We start from the raw sequence: 14,459 nt of genomic DNA, 5'->3' as shown, positions 1-14,459 counted from the left end.
TTTTTTTAACCTGCTGTATTTACTTGCCCGGATCAGTGTGTTGCTTCTCAGCAGGAGCTGGCAGTGCTGCTGGGCTGGAGAGCAGAGCATACAGCTGCCCAAACCCTGGATCCCAGGACGGCTCTGTAATCAGAGCTGGCTACTCCTGTTTGTTTTAAGTCACTTGCTCTCATTTTTACACGGGTTCATTCAATAGCCACTGTGCCGTGACCCCACTACAACCCCCCTGACCCCACTGCAGTCTCCCTCCCTGCCTGGCCTCAGCCCCTCTTGTTTTCCCAGCCTAGAGGGCTGGTGTTTCACACATGTAAAAATAAAAGCTGTAACATGTGGGATAACAGGGGTGGTGCAGCCAGGAGAGGCTCCTGCTGAAGAGGCAGTTGGGCAGCACACACGGTGTAGATGGGTAGTCCTGCCCAGCAGCCGTCCTCACAGGATGGAGACAGTGGGGCTGTCTCCTCCTCCTCCTCAGTGAATGGAGGGAGCCACTCCTCCCAGCCCCCAGTGCTCTCCAGTCCGGCACAGCAGCTGTGTGGAGCCTGCAGTTGGACCCAGACCCAAAGAGCCTGGCCCCTCTTTGGGACCAGAGCATTTGTGGCAGGCACAGGACAGGCTGGGCTCATCCTGGGAGCCAGGGCAGGTGGTGAATGAGCCCCAGGGTCTGAGCAGAAGCAGGAGACTGCTTAAACCCATGTGGGCTCTCCCCTGGGAGCGAGGGCAGGTGGTGAACGAGCCCCAGGGCCTGAGCAGAAGCAGCAGACTGCTTAAACCCACGTGTGATGGGAAGTTGATGCACTCCCTGGGGCCAGGCAGGGCCAGCTGGCAGCCAGCAGGCCCTTGCAATGGCTTTGCCCCTTTGCTCTGTGCTCGGTTCCTGCAGCACCCACCTTGTCCCTGCACAGCCCAAACTGAGCAGCAGCTGGAGGGCCGTCTCACAGACACACCCCTCCAGCCTCATGCAAGGTCCTGCAGCCATCCTTGCTCACCCCTTTCCTCCACTTCCCCCTCCCTTTCAGATGGCTGTCTACTTCTGCACGGGTGTGCTGGGGGACGAGACCCTGTTCCGCCACTACGCGCTGAACGTGCCGTTCTACACGCACTTCACGTCGCCCATCCGCCGCTACGCCGACGTCCTGGTGCACCGGCTCCTCTCCGCCTCGCTCGGTGGGTGCCCGCGGCAGCTCCAGGGGCTGCAGGGGAGGGGTTGGCCGTGCCTGGCACAGGCAGGGCTCTGTCCTGCCCGCCACGGGTGCTGGGTGCTCAGCCTGCGTCCCGCGGGGCAGCTCCCTGAAGTGACAGAGCGCGGAGGTGAGCTGGGCATCGAGGTGCTGTGGCACGGCTCTGGAGCGGGAGGGGGTACGGGCACCTCACTGTCACTTGTCCCCTTCCCAGGTGCCAGCTCTCCCATCAGGATGGAGAAAGAGGCCATCCAGAGACAGGCAGATCACTGCAACGACCGGAAGATGGCTTCCAAGAGGGTGCAGGAGCTCAGCGCTGACCTTTTCTTTGCCATCTTCGTCAGGGTAAGAGCCAAGACCATCTTTCCCCAAGGCATGTCTGGATTTCCCCATGAAGGCCCAGCCTAGATGCCACCCAGCAGAGGGCTGTGCAGCTGCCAAACTGGCCTTGGGGAGGGCAAACAGCGAGGGGACACACTGAGCCCCAGAGCTCTCTCCAGGACCTGGAGGCGCTGGCTCCCTTGGGGACAACTGGGTGGGAGATGCCAGTGCAATGACAACCCCGTCTCTTGGCAGGAGTGTGGTCCTCTGGAGTCAGAGGCCATGGTGATGGGTGTCCTGAACGAGGCCTTTGATGTCCTAGTGCTGAAGTTTGGAGTCCAGAAGCGCATCTACTGCAATGTGAGTACCTCAGCAGTGTGAGATAGTGCCAACGCTGCCTCATCAGAGAGAGCTGCAGCAGCCTGGCATCATTGGAGGTAGTGGCTGTCCTAGTGCCCTTCTGTGCCAGCCTGGCAGCCAGCAGAGCTGTACTCAAGCCTGACTAGCCAAAGGAGAGGGAGCCTTTCTGGGGTGTTCCCTCCTTCCCTCGACTCCAGGCAGGCACAGGGGGCTGGAGAGGGTCTGGAGCAGCCCAATCTCTGAGGATCAGCTACATGCTGGGGGTGATTTTAGTCCAGGTAAAAGGGAATAAGATGGGTTCAGGGGTACAGAGATGACCAGGGAGCTGAGGCGAGGCGAGGGAGTGAGGCTGGCTTGTGTTCCCTTTAATCAGACGGTATATCTGGGGCTGTGACAGCAGCACTGTGGGCCAACACCTGCAGGGAGTGACAGCATCTTCCTTTAATAACCTGGTTATATGGCTGGCAATGACATCTTTAAACAGGACATATAGTATGATAGATGGGCTGTTTGTGTATCACAACAGCCCCTGATTTACGTGCCAGGCTCAGGCTCAGGGGCTGCTGCATCCCGGTGCTTAAAGAGCCTCAGAGGCAGCGCTGGGCGAGAGCAGCAGCATCCCCAGCCATGGCACAGGGGGAGGGCTGAGTGGGGGATGCTGTCAGGGCCACAGGCTGCTCCCAACACTGTCCCTGCCTGCAGGCGCTGCCCTTGCTGGGCTTCCACTTCCAAAAGGTGGGGAAGAAGCCAGAGCTGACACTCATGTGGGAGCCGGAGGAGCTGGAGCAGGAATCTGTGCGCCAGGTAAGAGCCTCCAGTGTGGGGTGAGCTCACAGCACGGGGATGGTGTAGAGCCTGTGTGGATCCTGTGATGTCCACAGGGGCAGGACTGCCCTCCAGCCCCGCTCCGTCCCATTGCAGCCCCTGCATCTGACCCCTCTGCGGCCTCAGACTCGGCGCTGCCTGCTGTGTGCCCTGCCTCCCAATTCAGTTTCTTCCAGGAATTGAATTAACATGCTGTTTACTTCCTTCTTCCAGATTATCAATTAAGCTGTTAAGTAAGATCAGGCCTAAGGCAGTGCCTCTCCAGACCCTTCCCCCTATCCTGGCATTCCTTGCCCTCTCTGGCAAGGCTCTTGCTTTGGGTTTCCATCCCCGTGACAGGGTTGAGACCTAATTAGGAAGAATGTTTTAAGTTGGACTTCCTGAGATGCAGTGTCAAATGGTTTAACAGCATCTAGAAATCTCTCTCTTGTGTCCCTGTCATCTATTAACTCGGTAACTCAATCAAAGGGAGCAATCACATTAGTCTGGCTTGATTAAGTGGTGCTGCTTTGCCAGCTTTTGTCTGGAATCAGGGCTGTGTTGACTGCTGTGATCCCTGCCTGCTGCCTGGGCAGGGCTGGGAGGGCTGCACCCCAACCTCTCCTGCATCCCAAGCTCTCCTGCATCCCACCCTCTCCTGCACCGCTCTGGGGGTTCTGCTCAATAACTCCACTTCCAACCAAGCCCAGCACATCCCGTCCTTGTCCACCTGGGGCTGGGTGAAAAGGGCTCCTGACACAGGGCTGGGCTGAGCCTCCCAGCTGGTGTGATGCATGTCCTGGGGAGTCCTTTCCTTCCTGAGGGGATGTTGTGGGCAGGGAGGATCAAGCTCCCAGGCTGCTGCAGGCATTTGTGCAGACCTCCTTCCCTTTGAAGCTGAGCTTTCCTTTCTCGGCTTGGCTCAGAGAAGCCCCATGGATGCAGCCTGAAGTGGCCTCAATTCCTCCTTTCCTACAGGAGAGGGTATCATGTACACCCTAGCAGGGACCTGTGTGAGAAAATGATGCCCCAGCATGTGCAGGGCCCATTTTGGTTAAGCAAACACTCAGCAGGAGAGGAAACTCCTCCACAAACCATCCACTCCTCCTAAGAAAACACTGGAGCCCTCCCCTGAGAGCAGGCTCTGAGCTGTCCTCTGAGCCAGCAGATCCCCAAGCTGATAAACCTCCAGCCAGGTTGCCTGGAGCTGTGTGGGAGATGTCACCCTGGCAGTCCCAGGACCAAGCACCTCCAGCTCCCCAGCACTCAGCCTCTGCTTCCCAGCCTGGCTGAGTCTGGCCAGGCAGTGAGAATAGCAGGGAAGGCTGCTTGTGAGGAGCTGTGCAGGGCTGGCTGGCCCTGCCATGGAGGGGAAGTTTTGCCCCTTCTCTCCCCGAGCTCCAGATGACTTCAGTGGCCATTACTTGGGGCTTGACGATGAAGTGGGTGTAAGGCTCAGGGCATTAGGTGTGAAATCATGCTGGTCCCGGTAGTTCAGCAAAGGGATGAGGCAGGATTGCAAGAGAGAGCCTTGATAATCCCCATTTGACTCTCACAGACATGGGAGACTGCCCCATGGCCACCACCCCATGCTTGTGCCAGCTAGGAGGGAGCAGGGGGCTGGGGCTAGGTAGCCAACAGCTCTGCAAAAGGATTTCCCTGCCCTCTGTTCCTCACTGGTTGCTTTGATACATTTGAGTCTCAATGAGATTTTCCTGCTCTGAATGATTAATCTGGAGCAGTCAGCACTGGATGAGCTGGGAAGGGTTTGACAAGGTTACACTGATGGCTCAGTGCCCACTTCTCCAGCGAGCACAGGGCTTGGACACAGGCTTCTGCAAGCAAGGGCCACAAATGCCAGCCCTTGGCCCTGGGGCAGCCAGCCCGTGCCTCATGGATAGACCTGATCCACGCTTTGCACTTCTAACCCCCACAATTGCATGAAGAGAGGACCAGGGAGGTGGCAGCAGGCAGCAATGCCTTCCTGAACAAGAGGGATTGATTTTTTGGGAGTCTTTATTCCTTTGCCTTCCTCTCGTGCATCATGCTCCCTTCCCGGCTCTCCTCTCACTGCGGGGGCACGGAGGGGCCGTCCTCTTCTTGTGGGATGCTTACAAAATGCTCAGCATCATGTGGAAAACCTTTCTCCCTGCAGCTCACCCTTGGCACATGTCCAAACTGGTTCATTAAGGGATGACTGTGTGTTGTGCAGCTGGTGAAGGGAGACACAGGCAGGCTTCAGGGGCAGCTGGGGCCCAAAGCCAAGGGCACGGTCACTCATGCGCCTGCCAGACTGTGCAGAGAACAAGACTGGCGCCTGATGTTTTGAGAGGCTCTTTTAGGTCAGTTTGGGTTCCCTGACTGGCTTTGTTGCCCTTGAAGCCCCAGGGGCAGCCCAGCCCCCGGCAGAGCTGTCTGGAGCCACTGTGCCCCATGTCCCTGCTCCCCGTGGGTGCCACGGCAAAGGCCAGCGCGGTTCTGAGCGGATCCTGCGGCGATGCCACACCGCCTCAACAACCCTTTCTCTCGTGTGTGTGTGTGTGTGTGTGTCCCTCGCTGCAGGTCATCACCATTTTCACGCTGGTGGAGGTGGTGCTGGCGTCGGACGGCGTCCCGCTCAAGTACAGCGCGGTGCTGAAGAGGCCCAGCGCGCCGTGAGCCGCGCCGTGAGGCTGCCGGGACGCGGCTCCCAGCAGCTGCGCTTCTGAAACCGACACCGTGTCGTTTCTGGTTTGAATTTTAACTCGGGCCAGGAAGGGGGCTCAGGGCTGGGCCTGCCCCAGGCGGGGCATTTGTGTCCTCGGGGGTTTTTAGCTTGATGCGTTCGTGGTTTGGGGTTTTTAAGGTGTCTGGCCCGAGGCTGCGTGTCCCGGGAGGCAGACGGGCTGGCTCAGCCCCCCGGGTGGGATGTGGTGCGATGCAGTGGGATGGAAGCCACGGGGCTGTGGACCATGCAGGAGGGTTTCTTGCAGGGTTGTGTGTCATGTAATAAAAGCTGGGTCGGCAGCCACGTGGGGGACTCGTGCAGGTTTTATTTCATCTCCTCCACATTCCCCCAGGCGGGAGTGTCCTGGGCAGCCCTGTGCCTTCCCCTGACTGCTGCTTCCCCGGCATTGTGAAATCCCCGGGCGTGGTGGTGGGGTGGATGTGTGCTCCCTCTGCAGCGGCTAAGCCCTCCCACTGAGCCTTCCTGGAGCCACCGACTGCCTGCTCCAGTCCCACACACCCTGTCCTCCAGCTCAGCGCTGCTCAGGCACCCTTCAGCACCGTCACTACCTCTTCCTGCCACTCCAGAGAGCATCCAGCCGCTCTGCAGCCTCCAGGCACCTCTGCCTGCTCCCCATCAATGCATTCCCAGATGGTGCCCTGTGGGATGTCTCCAGAGGCACAGGCTGCTCCATCAGCCCCGTGGGGATGGGCAGCCACAGGCAATGGCCAGTGGAGGGACTGATGTCTGGTGAGGAGTGGATCCATCATGCACGAGCAGCAGTGGTGACACGTGTGGCTCTGACACAGAAGCCAAGAGCTGGCCAAACCCGATCAGCCCAAGTGAGGATGGGGGTCAGGCCCTGGAGTGGGTCGGGGCTGGGTACAAGATGCTCCCCAGGAGCTGGGAAGCCGTGAAAGCCGTCAGGGACACCTGTGGTCCCTGGGGGTTGTGAGGCTGACATCCTTCCAGTGGCCCGGTGCAGCCACACATGGCCATCACCTTGGGAGGTGGGAGCAGCCTGTTCCTCCCAGGGTCTCTGGCTCCTCGCTGGGTGCTGGTGACAGGACTGTCCTCTGCCTGCAGCAGGGACCTCGCTGTGCTGGCACAGGCTGTCCCGCTGTGCCCATCGTGTCGGGCACCGGCTGTCCCAGGGCCTGGCAGGTAGCGTGTGACTGTGTCTCCTGGCAGAGGAGACCCCAGGACACTGGCACCAAAGGCAAGGTAACCCTTCACTCTCCCTCAGCCCAGTGTCCTTCTCCTCGGCTCTGTCACAGGCGAAACCAGGCCAATCCAGCTCAGCCTGTGCAAAACCAGCCCTTTGCCCTCCCCGCCACTCCCTGGGGAGCTGGGGGCCACCAAGTGCCCTGGGCTCTGGAGGTCCTCCCTCACTGATGGGGGCAGGGATGGCTCCAAGGGGGATTGGGAGGACCCTGGGCAGGGCTGGGAGATAGTCTCTGAATGTTATCAGCTCACAGTCTCGGCCCTCTGGCGGGACAGGGAAGGGCCATAAAGAGCTCTGTGTGTCCCCCCCACACCCTGGACTCAGGCAGCATTTGGGGAGGGAGTTGGGGTGGGCAGCATGGGGTGGCTGCTCTCTCCTGGAACCTGCCTTCTCCTCTGCCTGCTTTCCCGGCTCACTGCTGCAGCCTCAGGTGACAGGGGACGTGTGGGATGGGGGTGATAGGAGCTCTTGTTTGGGGGGTGGTGGGGCTGGTGCCATTTCCCTGGAGGTCACTGGGGACCTTGTCACCTCCCCATATGATACCAGCAATGGCAAACCCTCTTGGGCACCTCAGGGGGGTTTGAGCCTCCAACCTTTGAATGGGTTTGTCTCAGCCTCCACTGAAGCAGGCCCTGTCCCCAGCCCCTGGCTCTGGCCTCCTGGCAGTGGCTTTGTATCAAGCAGCCTGATACCCACAGCCAGACATGGTTGCCCAGGCAGGGCACACTGGCCAGGGGATGGGGCTAATGCTCAGGCATCTCTGACTCTCTGCTGAGAGGCACAAGGAATGTCCCTGCCAAAGCCTGCCTCAGTTTCCCCCTCTGCAGATGGACTGTGGGCAATGCTGGGGTTGCCAAAGATTGGTCTAATCCCCAGTCTTTGGTCCTGGGGATCCAGACTCCAGGGCTCCTGGTCCCTCTGAGGCCCCTGTGGAGGGGACTCAGAGCCACTAACTTTGCCTTGGGAGATGCCCACCCTGGTCCCTCTGGGGGTAGCTCCTGGGTATCCTCAGGGTGCCTGTGCCCCCACATGCCTCTGGCTCTGCTCCCCAGACGCTGAGAAGACCCCAGGCTACTGGAACAAAGGGGCCAGGAGGAGGCTGGAGGCAGCCCTGGCATTGCAGCCAGCAGCACAGCGGGCCAAAAACATCATCCTTTTCATGGGTGATGGTGAGTCCCCCGGGTCCCAGCCAGGCCCTGCAGCTCCACGGCTCCGCGGCAGCCAGGGCACGTGGCTGGTGAGAAGATGGGGCTGGTGCAGGTGCCCTGCTCCGTGCCTGGGGAGGGCAGGACTGGCCCTCGGCCACCCCACGGTTCTGCCGTGCCCACAGGCATGGGGCTGCCCACCATGTCGGCAGCTCGCATCTACAAGGGGCAGCTGGCCGGCGGCTCGGGCGAGGAGAGCGTGTTGGCCATGGAGACCTTTCCCCACATGGCCCTGGCCAAGGTGAGTGGGGCAGCGCCGGGGGGTGGCCCTGCCGCTCTGCTCCCAACCCCACCGGCCCCCCGCTTGCTTCCAGACCTACACCATCGACCGGCAGGTGCCCGACAGCGCTGGCACGGGCACTGCCTACCTCTGCGGGGTCAAGTCCAACGCGAAGACGCTGGGGCTGAGCGGGGCGGCCACCTACGGCAAATGCCGCACTGCCTTTGGCAATGAGGTGGACTCCATCCTGCACCGGGCCAGGCTGGCAGGTACGGGGCCGAGGGCCGGAGAGCCTGGCGCGGGCGTCCCCAGGCCGTGCCGCGCTGTGCAGGGCCACACGGGCTCCCTGTACACCTTAGGGAAGGCGGTGGGCATCGTGACAACCACGCGGGTACAGCACGCGTCCCCCGCCGCCGCCTACGCGCACTCGGCCAGCCGCAGCTGGTACGCCGACGCCAACATGCCCAAGGAGGCCTTGAGGGATGGCTGCAAGGACATTGCCTACCAGCTGGTGCACAACACAGACATCAACGTGAGCTGGGGAGCGGGCGCGGGGGAGGGAGGGAGGGAGGGGACCCCGGGGGTGTTGGAAGGGTCCGCTGAGCTCCCTGTAGGTGATCCTGGGCGGCGGGCGGATGTACATGACCCCCAAGCGGACCCCAGACCCCGAGTACCCGGAGGACTCGGCTCAGAACGGCACCAGGAAGGATGGCCTCAACTTGATTGCCAGATGGCTGAGTGCCAACCAGGTAATGTGCTGGGGCAGAGGGCGTGTGGCACTGGGCATGGGGGGCACATCACTGGCACCGGCTCTGTTCTCCCTGGCAGGGCGCCCGCTACGTCTGGGACAAGAAGGGCCTGGATGCGGTCGATGATGCCTCCGTGAGCCACCTGATGGGTAAGAGCACCACCACCTGCCCCACTGCAACGCCTCCTCCTCCCCGCTCTGGGGGTGACAAAGCAGCCCCAGCATGGACCCCACACGCCGCTCCCCCAGGCCTGTTTGAGCCCAAGGACATGAGGTACGAGCTGAACCGCAACGCCTCCACGGACCCCTCCATCGTGGAGATGACGGAGAAGGCCATTCGCATCCTGCGCAGGAACCCCAACGGCTTCTTCCTCTTTGTGGAAGATGAGTAGCTGCAGGCAGGCAGCGTGGCTGGGGCTGGGGGAAGTGCTGGGAGCGAGCGGCCGTCCCAGGGGAGCGGGGAGAGGGTGACGGCCGCGTTGCCCGTGCAGGTGGCAGGATCGACCACGGCCACCACAGCGGGCGGGCCAAGCTGGCGCTGACGGAGGCCGTCATGCTGGACCGGGCGGTGGCGCGGGCAGGGGAGCTCACCTCTCCCTCCGACACCCTGACCGTGGTGACAGCCGATCACTCCCACGTCTTCACCTTTGGGGGCAACACACTGCGTGGCACCTCCATCTTCGGTGGGTCCCAGAGCATCTCTGTTTCCACCATCCCCCTCTATTTGCTCCCACCAGAGGCTGAGCTGGCCAGGGCAGGGAGCTGAGGACAGGAGATGACAACGTCTTTCCCTGTGGCAGGGCTTGCCCCCAAGAAAGCCAAGGACAAGCGAGCCTACACCAGCATCCTCTATGGCAACGGTCCTGGCTACAGCATCCGTGACGGGGTTCGGCCGGCCGCCAGCCTCCCTGCAGCAGGTACGAGTCTGTGGGGGTGGGGGGAGGATGTAGAGGGGCTAGAGGGAGCATCCCATGAGCGTGGCCACCAGGGCTACGTGGGGCCCAGTGTCAATGGGGCTCAGGAGGCCCACAGGTAGGAATCACCCTGACCTCAGGGTGACGAGAGCTGCTCCCCCCAACCCTGTGACGAGTCGGGAAGCCTGCTGTACCCCAGCACCATTTCTCCTGCCCCTCTGCAGAGGACAAGGACTACAGGCAACAGGCAGCCGTGCCCCTGGAGATGGAGACTCACGGTGGGGAGGATGTGGTGGTGCTGGCCCAGGGCCCCATGGCCCACCTCTTCCATGGAGTGCAGGAGCAGCACTACATCGCCCATGTCATGGCCTACGCCGCCTGCCTCGAGCCCTACGCCGCTGAGCCCGGGTGCAGGGCAGCCCGCAGGGCCTCCCAGGGCACCCAGTGCTCCCCACAGCCCCTGCTTGCCCTCCTGGCCCTCTGCGTGGCTGCCCACGTGGTGGGGGGCTGAGAGACCCCAGCTAAGCTCCACTTCAACCCAAGCTGCCCCAAGCCACCCCCAGCTGCCCCATCGAGGGTCTTGGCAGCCAAGTCCCCTCCGTGGCCAGGATCAATGGATACAATAAACCAGGTGTTGCTCGTCTCCATCTGCCCTGTGAGGGCTTGCAGTGGCAATCACCTCCTAAAGTGCTGCCTCGTGCCTCAGTTTCCCCAGGTGGTCATGGTTCCTAATTTTAACCCCCCAGGACCAGCATTGGAGGCACTGGGATGAAGGAGGTGATGAATGACACCTGCCGAGCACTGCCCATACTCTTGCGCTCTGTGTCTGTACCTGAAGTCTGTCCATCCCCAGCAGCAATAGTATTGTATGCCAAGGAGGTGCCAGCAGCCCAACCCCGTGGCCTTTGTGCCACTGCCTGGCAGGACATCCAGCTATCAGAGATAGCTCCACACACCCTGCAAGCACTCATTCTGGTCCAAAGTCCCTCCCCAGATCAGATGGTGTTGCAGACACTGCCAACGGTGTCAGGCTACTGGATCTCACCATGCAGCTCCTGGCACCCCTCACCCTCTACCTGAGCCTCTGGACAGGGCTCAGCACTGCTGTCATCCCAGGTGGGCACAAGGATGGGGACCCGTGCCTGGCTGGCTGCAGTGGGTGCCAAGGGAAGTGTGGAACCCGTCAGGGCACCAGCCTGGCTGGCCAGGGGAGGGTTTGGGGAGGAGAGCAGGGGCTTCCCAGCTCTGCAAGGGTTAATGGGGTTTACCTCTGCTTTTCTGAGGTCCTTGAGCCAATTTCCCCCCCCCCCCCCCCCCCCCGTGGGATCAGGTTCCTGCTTGTTTCTGGGCTGGTGGGTCTCAGGGAAGTGCCTGGAGCCTCCACACTGCTTGCCATGGATTTGGCCTCATCCCACCTGCCAGATGATTCCCCACCATGTTCCTTTTTGCTGCACCCCCTCTTTCCCTGCCCCAGGGCCCCTGGCTCAGGCAGTGGGTGCAAACCCGCATGGTTTCCCTCCACCTCAAACAGCACCTTGACTTGCTCAGTCAACATTAGAGGAGGCCTCATCATAGGGGTGCCCGAGGAGTGAGTACCCCTGGGATGCAGCAGCCCCTGGGATGTGGGTACCCCTGGGATGTGGATGCAAGTGAGCTGGGACTGATGGGTGCTGCCTTGTCCCAGTGGAGGAAGAGGATCCATCCTACTGGAACAAGCAGGCAGCTGAAGCCATCGAGACTGCCTTCAAGATCCAGCCCAGGATAAGCCAAGCCAAAAACCTCCTCCTCTTCCTCGGGGATGGTGAGTCCCACTGGCACCCCTGGCAGGCAGGCTGGCATGGCCATGCGGACATGGGGAGGGCACCTGGTTCATGTGGTTACCAGGACCCTCTCTCCTCGCCCAGGATTTGGGATCCCCACCATCACGGCCACCCGCATCCTAAAGGGGCAGGAGCAGGGGAAGCTGGGCCCTGAGACCCCCCTCGCCCTGGATGCTTTCCCCTACATAGCTCTTTCCAAGGTAAATCCCTGCCACGCTGGGCACGTGGCCAGGGTGACACTGGGCATGGGACAAGAGTGGGGCCACGGTGATGCACATGGGCACAGAAGCACCCCAGGAATGCATGCAAGGGGTGCACAAGGTCACTGCCCATCCCACGCCCATCCTCAAGTGAGCAAATGGTTTAACAAAGTTGGTGGTGAAGGGTCGGGAGCACAAGTCTGATGGGGAGTGGCTGAGGGAGCTGGGGGTGTTCAGCCTGGAGAAGAGGAGGCTGAGAGCAGACAGGATCACTCTCTGCAGCTGCCTGAAAAGGTGGGGGTCAATTTCTTCTCTCCAGTAATGAATGACAGGACAAGAGGAAACAGCTTCAGGTTTCCCCAGAGGAGGTTTAGACTGGAGATTAGGAAGAACTTTTTCCCTGAGAGGGTTGTCAGACACAGTCCCAGGCTGCCCAGGGAGGTGGAGCCCCATCCTTGGAGATATTTAAAAGATGCATAGATGAGATGCTGAGGGCTATGGGTTAGTGATGGCAGCGTGAGACGAGGGGTTGGACTCGATGATCTTAAAGGTTTTTTCCAAGCAAAATGATTCTATGAACCGAGAGCAGTGAGGGGCGCTGGAGATGGGGACAACACCCCGCTGGGTGCCTGTGCCAGCCGAGCCCTGCCCTGAGCCCAGCGCTTGCCCTCGGCAGACGTACAACGTGGACCGGCAGGTCCCCGACAGCGCGGGGACAGCCACAGCCTACCTCTGCGGGGTGAAGGGCAACTACCAGACGGTGGGGCTGAGCGCGGCCGCCCGCTACTCCGAGTGCAACACCACAGCGGGCAACGAGGTGGTCTCGGTGCTGGAGAGAGCCCGCAACGCCGGTAACGGCCCGTGCGGGGCTGAGGGGGAAGCCCGCGGGTGTCACGGCAGGGGCCGCCCTGCCACGAGCATCCCAGGGCTTGATAGTGGGGGACCCCGTGTCACCCTTCATGGGGCCTGATGGGGGGGATGACAGGGAAGGCGGTGGGCATCGTGACGACGACGCGGGTGCAGCACGCCTCGCCCTCGGGGACCTATGCCCACGTGGTGAACCGCAACTGGTACTCGGATGGCAGCATGCCTGCCGAGGCACTCCAGCAGGGCTGCAAGGACATCGCCTGGCAGCTGGTCCACAACGTCGACATCAACGTGAGCGCCCGTGCGTGGGGTGGGGGGAGCAGGCACAGACCTCCCGCAGCCAATCCCCCCCAACACCTCACCTGTTCTGTCCCCTGCAGGTGATCCTGGGGGGCGGCAGGAAATACATGACCCCCGTGGGGACGCCGGACCCCGAGTACCCCGCCTACGGCTCGGAAAACGGGACACGTGAGGATGGCAAGAACCTCATTGACATGTGGCTGGAAGCACGGCCGGTGGGTGATGTGGTGGGGATGGTCCTCTGCTCACCACTCCTGGGCACGGGGCTGGGCCCCTGCCAACCCCCTGGGGATTTGCCTGCAGGGTGCCCGCTACGTCTGGAACAAGACGGAGATGCTGAGTGCCGCCGCTGACCCCAACATGACGTATTTGATGGGTAAGCAATGTCCCGAGTGCCAGGAGCCGGCGGCTGGCGGGACGTGTGCGGGCGCTGAGCCTGTCCCCAACACATCCCCTCCCAGGGCTCTTCGAACCCGCTGACATGAAGTTCGACCTGGTGCGTAACACCACGCTGGACCCCTCGCTCACCGAGATGATGGAGGCGGCCATCACCATCCTCAGCAGGAACCCCAACGGCTTCTACCTCTTTGTGGAAGATAAGTGGGGGCTGGTGCCTCTGGGCCGGGCGACAGGGGAGGTTCCAGGGTGAGGGTGAGAGCTGGGGGTGCTGCCCTCGGTCCCCAGCTCACCGTGGGCACCCGTCTGCAGGTGGCAGAATTGACCACGGCCACCACAATGGCGCAGCCCAGCAGGCGCTGACGGAGGCGCTGGAATTCGACCGGGCCATTGCGCGGGCGGGAGCCCTGACGGACGAGGCGCAGACCCTCACCGTCATCACCGCCGACCACTCGCACGTCTTCTCCTTCGGCGGCTACACCCTGCGCGGCTCCTCCATCTTCGGTAGGGCCACCAAGAGTGGGGCACGGCCAGAGGGGATTGGGGTGTCAACCAGGGGTTCCTTGGCTAATCGCCCTCCCATCCCTTTGCTCCATCCCCAGGCCTGGCTCCCAGAAAAGCTCTTGATGGGAAGAACTACACGTCCATCCTCTACGGGAATGGGCCAGGCTACCAAGGCGTGGAGCGGCCTGACATGGACAGTGACACAGTTGGTAGGGGCACAGGGAACGTGACTGGCTCGTGGGATGGGGCTGGTGGCCACTGCTGCCCCTCTCACCCCCTTCTCCCCCCTCCCCAGAGCAGTATGACTACTTGCAGCAGGCTGCCGTGCCCCTCCAGTCGGAGACCCACGGCGGCGAGGACGTGGCCATCCTGGCCAAGGGCCCCATGGCCCACCTCTTCCACGGGGTGCAGGAGCAGACCTACGTCGCCCACGTCATGGCCTACGCCGCCTGCCTCGAGCCCTACACCGACTGCCGCCAGCGGGACTCTGCCCCCAGCAGCCGCACCACCCCCCCGGCCCTGCTCCTGCCCACCCTCCTCCTGCCCCTCCTCCTGCCCCTCTTGCACTGATCCCACGGCCGCCAGGGGCACCCCACGGGCACGGCCGGCCCCGCTGTGTGGATGCACTAACTCGCGGGCACGGGGCGGCCCTGAGGCACGGCACCGGCCGCTCGCTCTGCAATGAAGGTG

At 61.9% G+C, this 14,459-nt stretch overlaps 3 protein-coding genes across 3 annotated transcripts in view; all 3 read left to right on the top strand.

Moving 5' to 3' along the window:
* DIS3L2 (DIS3 like 3'-5' exoribonuclease 2) overlaps positions 1–5,669 on the top strand; it is a 188,814-nt gene extending 183,145 nt beyond the window's left edge. Inside the window, exons 18-22 of the mRNA XM_062006087.1 lie at positions 1,017–1,164; positions 1,393–1,523; positions 1,755–1,859; positions 2,562–2,663; positions 5,226–5,669. Coding sequence (XP_061862071.1) covers positions 1,017–1,164; positions 1,393–1,523; positions 1,755–1,859; positions 2,562–2,663; positions 5,226–5,321 — 582 coding nt within the window. The 3' untranslated portion in view covers positions 5,322–5,669. The remainder of the gene's footprint in view (positions 1–1,016; positions 1,165–1,392; positions 1,524–1,754; positions 1,860–2,561; positions 2,664–5,225) is intronic.
* Positions 5,670–6,361: 692 nt separating this feature from the next.
* Positions 6,362–10,193, top strand: LOC133626470 (intestinal-type alkaline phosphatase 1-like). The gene is made up of 11 exons (XM_062006022.1): positions 6,362–6,380; positions 7,648–7,764; positions 7,926–8,041; positions 8,115–8,289; positions 8,380–8,552; positions 8,635–8,769; positions 8,849–8,918; positions 9,018–9,150; positions 9,258–9,451; positions 9,569–9,691; positions 9,907–10,193. The coding sequence occupies exons 1-11, from the start codon at positions 6,362–6,364 to the stop codon at positions 10,191–10,193; spliced, it is 1,542 nt and encodes a 513-aa protein (XP_061862006.1).
* A 535-nt stretch (positions 10,194–10,728) lies between these two features.
* On the top strand, positions 10,729–14,339 carry LOC133626485 (intestinal-type alkaline phosphatase-like). Its single transcript, XM_062006135.1, has 11 exons — positions 10,729–10,798; positions 11,367–11,483; positions 11,587–11,702; positions 12,379–12,553; positions 12,688–12,860; positions 12,950–13,084; positions 13,173–13,245; positions 13,331–13,463; positions 13,576–13,769; positions 13,868–13,978; positions 14,065–14,339. The coding sequence occupies exons 1-11, from the start codon at positions 10,729–10,731 to the stop codon at positions 14,337–14,339; spliced, it is 1,572 nt and encodes a 523-aa protein (XP_061862119.1).
* The last annotated feature ends 120 nt before the right edge of the window (positions 14,340–14,459 follow it).

This window comes from Colius striatus, chromosome 12, assembly GCF_028858725.1.
Source record: "Colius striatus isolate bColStr4 chromosome 12, bColStr4.1.hap1, whole genome shotgun sequence".
Classification (NCBI taxonomy): domain Eukaryota; kingdom Metazoa; phylum Chordata; class Aves; order Coliiformes; family Coliidae; genus Colius; species Colius striatus.
Note: the sequence above shows the minus strand (reverse complement) of the source record. Positions and strands in the feature narration are given on the sequence as shown.

Coding starts and splice junctions, on each gene's coding strand:
- LOC133626470 (XM_062006022.1), top strand. Junction 8,553..8,634: donor TGCACAACACAGACATCAAC/GTGAGCTGGGGA, acceptor AGCTCCCTGTAG/GTGATCCTGGGCGGCGGGCG. Junction 9,692..9,906: donor CCTCCCTGCAGCAGGTACGA/GTCTGTGGGGGT, acceptor GCCCCTCTGCAG/AGGACAAGGACTACAGGCAA.
- LOC133626485 (XM_062006135.1), top strand. CDS start 10,729: ATGCAGCTCCTGGCACCCCTCACCCTCTACCTGAGCCTCTGGACAGGG. Junction 10,799..11,366: donor CAGCACTGCTGTCATCCCAG/GTGGGCACAAGG, acceptor GCCTTGTCCCAG/TGGAGGAAGAGGATCCATCC. Junction 13,979..14,064: donor CATGGACAGTGACACAGTTG/GTAGGGGCACAG, acceptor CCCCCTCCCCAG/AGCAGTATGACTACTTGCAG.